Genomic DNA, 7,825 nt, shown 5'->3' with positions numbered 1-7,825 from the left:
CCTAATAATAACTAGCCTAAATCTATAAAAGAGATGGCTAGTTTTCTTTAAGTTTTTACCAGAATATATCTTGCTAACTAAAGTATATAGCAACGCTATAATCTATGGAACTATTACCTAGCTAACTACTAAACTATTAATAAGTTTTAAGAAGCTAGAGGGCTCCTCACTAGAGATATAATAGTAGCCTACCTAGTAATAACAACGTTGTAAACCCAAACCTCCTTTAATCTAACTTTTGACGGTGGTTATATTGGCTTTAATAGGCTTAGTGGAGGCATTTAGACTCCTAAGTTTACTAAGAATATACTCAACTAACCCCTTAATAGCTTTCCCATTAGCTCTTATAATAGGGGCAATAACGTAGTAAGAGATAACCAGGATCCTAACTAGGAACTAGACGAAGACTTCTTAGATAATAATAATAATAATAAGGACTTTGCCCATCTTGCGCCTATTAAAGAAGAGGATAAGTAATTCTAAGACATATCCAACTAGCTACTATTTATTAGCTCTACCCTTTAACCGGGTCCCTAATAGTTTACCTATAGAACTAAAAAGAGGCATCGCATTACTTTAGCTGGCTAAACCCCACATTATAGCACCTAAGCTTAGATAGTTAGGACAACCTAAAATATAGCTATATAGCAATAGGCAAGTCCACCTAGCTTAAACGGGTCTTTCTCTAGCGGGTCACATCCCGCTAACAGAATTATCAAAAATGCGCAGCGTAGTAGTTGCTTACCTAGCCGCAACCTAAATAGAATGCCTGCTAAGTCCGTATTACTAATACGGCATATAAATAAGGGATTAAACCAAACCCAGTTGTTTAACTCGCTTTAGATAGCACTACTGCCTCCAACCTTTAAACCTAGCTCTTATACCTAGCGGTTTTATTTTAAATAATAGATAGTCACATATAGTTACATAGGATCTTTAGTATATTTATATTATGCTAATTTATTAAAGTTAAACCGTTACAATTTAAGATTAGATATCTACGGCCGGTAAAGGTTTATTAGGTTTTAGGCGACTATTATAATATTTTAGTATTAAAATTCTGCATTATCTTAAAGAACTAGGCGGCTCTTTTTTTAGATAATCTAATTATTATTACTAAGTTAGCTATTTACTTTTATACTCTATAATGTTTTATTTTAATACTATTTCACATTTATTTCCTATTTACAATTTATCATTATCTTTAGTATTAAATAACTATAGCCGTCCTTTATTCTTTTAACCAACACTAATATTACTATTTAGGTCGCTAAGCTCTACTAACGGTCCTAAAGTATTGTATATAAAATCGCCCTTAGGCACTGGCGGTACTAGCGGCAGTAGCGACCCTCATGGCTTTTTGGTTTTGAGTATAGCCCTATCCTTTAGAGCCTTATTCTGCCTTTTATTAATATTAATATTGGTCTAACTTTCCTAAATAGCGCTTTCGTTGCTAGCGGTAGTAGATACTATAGGGAGCGCCTTATAAACTCAGAAATCCAAGTTCTTTACTAAGTTCTTCGGACCTAATTCCTACTCTATTTATTCTGGTAAAGGCCTAATCTCCCAATCTAGGAATATCAACTTCCGTTATTTCCTATATGCGATTAAATGACAGTCCTACTTATTAACGACCTCCTTTATATCCTTATTTGTATTTCTTATAAGCGCCAAGCGATATTTCTTTGCTATTTTAGTGATACTATTTACAAACGTTCCTATATCCGCCAATTCCCCAAAATAGTAACCACCATTCTTAAGGCAGAGATCCTTAAGATTTATAGTTTAGGTCTTAGGCGTAACTAGCTAAAGAATACTAAAGCGGCTAGTATATATATCTCCTGCGCATTCTATATACCATTATATAAATTTAGCTATGCATTCCTTATCCTTTAGAATATCTATTTAATAGTACCTAAAACTATAAACGAGTCGAATTAAGAAAACTAAGATATACTTACCGCTTCTAGACTTTATCTACCTAATCTCTCTAATATCTATAAGCTAGGCAGTAGCGCTCTCTCTTTATAGTAAATTAGATTTATATATAATAACGTTATCCTTAGTCTCTTTAGTGACGGTATAATATTGCTAAGTTCTTTCCCGACTAGCTTATGCTTCTAAAGCGCGGCCTATGGCTTAAAGAGTTTCCTAATACGCGGCAGCTTAAAGTTCTTCCTTCTAGCGCATAAGGTCACTAATTATTTAGTCCCGCTAGGAGCCTATAAGTTTACTACTCTTTAGCTCGGCTTAGGTTTTTTTAAGTTTAGATTCGAGGTTAGTGATTTTATATTATAACATTTTTGTTTCCTTAGCACTTATCTCCATATTAGGATTTAGTAATTAAACTATTTAGCTACAAAGTTGCTATACTTTGGTTTATAGCTAGGCTTATATATTCCATAATTAAGTAATCTACTTATCTTTAGTACGGTCCTATACAGTTAGTAAATTAGCCTAAACTTCTCCATCCGGGGATTAAATAATAGTTTAGATACTAAAATCCTACATTTATACTCTTCTTATTTAAAGCTTAGATATTAATTTATCTTTTTCTCTTTTCTAGGCTATAAGTTAGGCTTATAGTCCGCTATTTTCTACTTTAAAATTTACTCTAAGTTAATTTATTTTAGCCTCTAGCTAGGCTTATATATTCGTTAATAAAGTAATCTATTTATCCTTAGCACGGTTTAATTTAGTTAATAAATTAACTTAAACTTCTATATCCTGGGATTAAATAATAGTTTAGGCGCTTACTTTATTTTTTTAGAGCTTAGAGGTTAATTTATCTTTTTCCGCCCCCTAGGTTACTAGCTAGACCTACAGCTTAGAATTTTCTACTTTAAAGAATGCAGTCTACTTAATATATCCCTCTATTAATTGTCTCTACTTCACTAATTCTGCGTTTAGACCTTCTTTATATCTTATTATTAACTTTATCTTTTTCTCTAGGAGGAAAATAGTCTCTTATAGGTTTGGCGCACTAATATCTTCATTAGAGTGATAACTTATAAAATTATTAATATCGTTAGAATTTTTAAGTTTATTAATCCGAATTTACTAATTTTAAATTTTTATCTCCGCTTCTCCCAATTTAGCCTTCTCTTATTAGGTATCTTATACTGCGTTTTAATAGAGTCTTTTAAGATCTCTAACCTTGTTTTGTAGCTACTAATTCTTATCTCTCTCTATTATTAACTCCTATTTATACTATCTTCTTATATCTCCCTTAGAATTTCTTTCTTCCTATAACTCTCTTTTTAGGCTTTTAATCTCAGCACGTAAGTGGCGCTTAATATCCTTAAGCCGTTCTACTTTTTGCTTCTTTTAGGCCAACGAGTCTCTTTATAATATAGCTAGAGGAGCTCTAGGGACATAGTTGGCGTCAATATGCTTACGGAAAGAAGTTAACGTCTCTAGGAAATCGAACTTCGAATTATTAGTAAGTATTCAGATTTTAATATCTAACGCCTTACCTATTAGGTGCTACTTTTAAAAAAGCTATAATATAAGTTATACTTAATATAAAATGAGGTTATTTTAGTGCCTTAAACACAGTTTATAAAGAAGATCAATGGAATAAATAAGGAGGACTAATCCTTAATATAGTTATCCTTAAAAGGTCGGCCACAGCGATAATTGCTAAGTAACTTTGCCTCGGAGGTAAACTAAGGAAGCTATTATTCTCCATAGGAATGCTTTATTAACTTTAGTACTTGCGTAACCTAAGATATAGGTCTACTAATATCATCCCCACAACCAGGCTTTGCTTACTTAAGAAAATAGATAGTAAGTTCCCTATTAGGATCCTACTTCTATAGTTTAAGGGCCCAATCTATGCAAAAACCTTAAATAACGGCAAGATTTCCTAGTTTATACCAAAGAGCTAGATTTGGCTCTTTAATGACGGGTTTTTATTTACCTTACTCCTTTTTAGGAGGCATATATATTATCTTAAGAAAATAACGTATGCAAAATGCCTATAGTATAACGTAACCCAACCATCTATCCCCCTTAAATGTTATTAGGGATAGCGGTGTTATCTAGTCTTTTAGATATTTAACATTAAGATTTTTAAGACGAAAATAGACAGCTAAAAAGCCACGCTAGATAGTACCGTTTTGTTTAGAGCCTAGGAGTTGTTTAAGGATAGTATAGCAAGGTTTAAGATACTTTAAATTTTCGAAATAACTACGTAGAGTAGGAATTAAGCAAGGAATTAACAAAATATTCTTAAGAAGCGCATCTCTCTTATAGGAGTCTATAATGGTAGGAAATATTATTTTTAATTGCATCTAACTTTTAATAGAAATCCGGTCTCTTTTAGAGATAACAGGTATATAAAGCTCCAGTTTCTATATTATAAGGGCATTAAAAGTAAAATATAAGATATTTAAAGTTTTATAGGGTAGAATAGTTTTATAGGGTAGAATAGTTTTACGGCCTAGGATTTAATTAAAGTTAATTAAAATATGCTTAAGATAATTGAGGATCTCCTAAATATGCATAAGTAAGAGCACACCTATATAGTTTAGAAGTATACCTCGTTACACTTTAAACCTAAAAAACGATATAGAGTGCCTAGCTGAATTAGGTAAAAGAGTTCCGGTATATCATTAAGTGCGTAAAATGCATTTTAAAAACGCTTGTTCTTTAACAACTGCCGTAAATCTTTCTCTTTCGCGGGTATAAGCTAACTCCACCATTAGTTCTCTAATTTATTATCGTTTCTTTAACAATAATATAAGATCTTATAAAATATTTCTCCATTTAAAAAGGGCTGCTCGTTTCTAAAGGCCTCTATAATATTTATTAAAGCATTTAAAGAAAGTTCTAGAAATCGCGTTAGATACTTAAGGGGGTATAAATATTAAAACTTACGTTTAGAGTAAAGCTTAACAGTTTACTATTAATTATTTAGATTTAGAACTTGCTTAGTAGCACAGATACAATGTAATCTATTAAGGCAATTAACTTAGGCTATAGGAAGGTAGGGAATCTTTATAGTATCTTCCTTCTAATAAAGTGTATTCTTATTAATACTAAAGACCCTAAGAGCATCCGTAAGTACATTATTATCTACAATAGCCTTAATAAAATGTTCCTTAGTTAATCGGTTATAACTAGTTTTCTTAAAAACATTTTTCAGAACTATGACCTTTTTTTTAAACGGCCTACAATAATATTTACGCGCCAAAGAATGCTCAAAATTGAGTGCTTTAAGGTTAATCTTTACAACCCCTCTAAAACACTGCGCTTTAATAGCTGCGAAGTCTTTACCCAGCGTATCTATTACCGTCGTCTCTTCTTCTAAGTATAGTACGAGCTATAAAAAATCTTAAAAGTAGTTATAATATAAGCCTAGTTTATAGAAGATCGGAAGAGGGTAAAACGTCGTCCGCCCTTAAAAACCCGCGTATATTTAAAAATAGGAAAGATTTAGGATTTAGGATCCTAGAATTCAGTTTCTTAAATCTAGATTTTAATTTTTTCCGATCTGGTATCGCTAAACTAGATTCCAAATTTGTTTTCTAGAAAATCTACTAAGCACTGCCTCTAATAGTATGTCAATTCTTCTATATTTAAGGCGTAGTTTATTAGACTATGCTAAGGAAGCGGTTACTAAAAGTAGCTTATATGCCAGAATATAAGACAACTAGTCGACGGTTTACCAAGCCGAGCGGTGCCGCGCACATTATATTGGCGCACGTCTTTTAAATCCTCCGGCCCTTATTAATAGCCGCTACTAGCAGAGCACTAACTTATTCCTATTGGAACAACATAAATACCGGAACCTATCTCCATTTTAGTATGCATATCCTACTATACCTTTCTTATATTATCGTTATTGCAATAAAGCATCTCTAAGACTAAGAGTATAGTAAGAGAGCATTTTATTTCACATCTTACGACCAAATCCTATACTTATTAGGTAATAGGTTAAACATTTATAAAGTATCCTAGTAATACCTATAAGGATGCGGGCTTATTAGAACTAGAAAACTCTAACTATAATCCTAAGTCTAGCTCTAAAGAGGAAACTAGTATTCCAGAGGACGCCGCAGAGCCCTATATATTAGAAAAGAATGCGAATAAGCTAAAACCAAAAGAGTGGTTTAACTATATGGTTAAGGGGTACGGGTCCAAATTTACTAGGTAGTTATCCCTCTTAAGATATATCTAGGATATGGCAAAGGTAGAATCGCTAAGTATAGTCTATATTATCTACCTCCGCTAGTTGAAAACTAAATCCTATAAATCCTATAGAAAGGACTTTATAACCCTAAAGCTACTTAATTAACACCGTAGAGTAAAACACCTAGACCTATAGAAGGAATTAACGGGAATAGAGCCTTAGCTAGTAAAGCCTTGGCTAGTAAAGCCTTAGCTAGTAAAGCCTCGGCTAATAAAGCCTTAACTAGCGAAGCCTTAGTCAGCAAAGACTTAGTCATTAAGATATGCGTGCCTAAAACAATTTAGCCTTTCATTTACTAACATTACCTTGCTAATTAGCAATACCTACTCTATCCTTATCCTCTATTTAGCAAAAGCGTCGACTAAGCCTATTAACTACCTTAGACGGTTGCGCTACTTATACTAGCGATTAAGCCTATAATATCGCTCCGTAAGAGCTCTACGACCTAGCCTTAATACTATACAGCAGTCAATATAATTAAACAACAACTCTTAATTATACTTAAGGCGGCTAGAGCCTAAATAGTCTTAATATAGATACTTAAGTTATAAAACGCCCAAAATACAATAATAATTGTAAGTAGATTACTAATATATAATACGCCATAGCTAACTTAATAGTGCTCTATAAATCCTTACCAATTTAAAATACTCCGACCTAGAAACACTTAAATTTAGAAGCACTAAATATACCTGCTTTCCTAACAGATAGTTAATCTGCCGCTTACCTAGGAGGACTTAGTTAAGATACTTAGGTTATCCTCAATATAGATATTTAAGCAATAGACCCAAATGATTCCTTCTATCTCTTAGAAGAAACCATATTACTATATAGAGAAAATAGGTCATACACAGTCTCTATTACGCCGCAACTTCTTACCAATTTCTTACTTATAAAGTTTAATCCTTTAGAGAGCGTCCTATTTAAACTTTTATAGAAAAGGGAGCACGGACTTCTAACGATCTATTTAGGCGATAAAAATATAGTGTTATTTTTAAGCGACTTAGGCTTAGAGCTACTAGAGTACTCCCTATTAAGTTCTACTACGGCGGAAAAACCGCACTAAAGGATTACTAAAAAGCATACATCTTCTGCCCACCCTAATGATAGCCCAACCCTATTCCTTTGGACCTATACTAATTAAGTTATATAGAGGTGCTTATACTACCCTAATACCGCTTTATTTCTAAACAAAGACTATAAGGATATCCTTATCCGTAACTAATGTATTATTGCTAACCGTAATATTCTTATCTATCTTAACCTCTTGTTTACACTATATATTGCTTAGTAAAAATTATATTACTATAAGCTATAGAGAGTATTACTATTTTAAAGGCCTCTTGCTCTAGCTTAGCATTAAAGGAATTCTAAATCCTATGCGCTACCTCTTCTATTAATATTGTTTATATATAATGGAGAGCGCTAAACGTCTTTAGCCGCCTACTACTCCGGGGATTTCGCCTGAGGTTTTTAGGGAGATTAGTCTTAGGATTCGTAGCTATATAAAGAAGCGCTTATAGAACCATATAAGAAGTAGATGCCGTTTACTAGCCTTATAGGCCTAATAGTCGACCTATGGATACTTCTATATATAAAGCTTTTCCGCTTACTTATATTATATCTACT

General features: G+C 32.8%; 2 protein-coding genes across 2 annotated transcripts; both read right to left on the bottom strand.

Moving 5' to 3' along the window:
- Window positions 1-4,106: 4,106 nt before the first annotated feature.
- K441DRAFT_595519 (uncharacterized protein) lies at window positions 4,107-4,295 on the bottom strand (the record flags this gene model as incomplete). The annotated part of the gene is made up of 1 exon (XM_067644998.1): window positions 4,107-4,295. The coding sequence occupies one exon, from the start codon at window positions 4,293-4,295 to the stop codon at window positions 4,107-4,109; it is 189 nt and encodes a 62-aa protein (XP_067496663.1).
- A 722-nt stretch (window positions 4,296-5,017) lies between these two features.
- Window positions 5,018-5,260, bottom strand: K441DRAFT_595380 (uncharacterized protein; the record flags this gene model as incomplete). The annotated part of the gene is made up of 1 exon (XM_067644986.1): window positions 5,018-5,260. A coding segment is annotated over one exon (243 nt), but the record flags the coding sequence as incomplete, so codon positions are not given.
- Window positions 5,261-7,825: the final 2,565 nt, after the last annotated feature.

The sequence above is a fragment of the Cenococcum geophilum genome (genome assembly GCF_001692895.1).
Source record: "Cenococcum geophilum 1.58 unplaced genomic scaffold K441scaffold_92, whole genome shotgun sequence".
Classification (NCBI taxonomy): Eukaryota; Fungi; Ascomycota; class Dothideomycetes; order Gloniales; family Gloniaceae; genus Cenococcum; species Cenococcum geophilum.
This window is presented reverse-complemented; position numbering and strand designations above follow the sequence as displayed.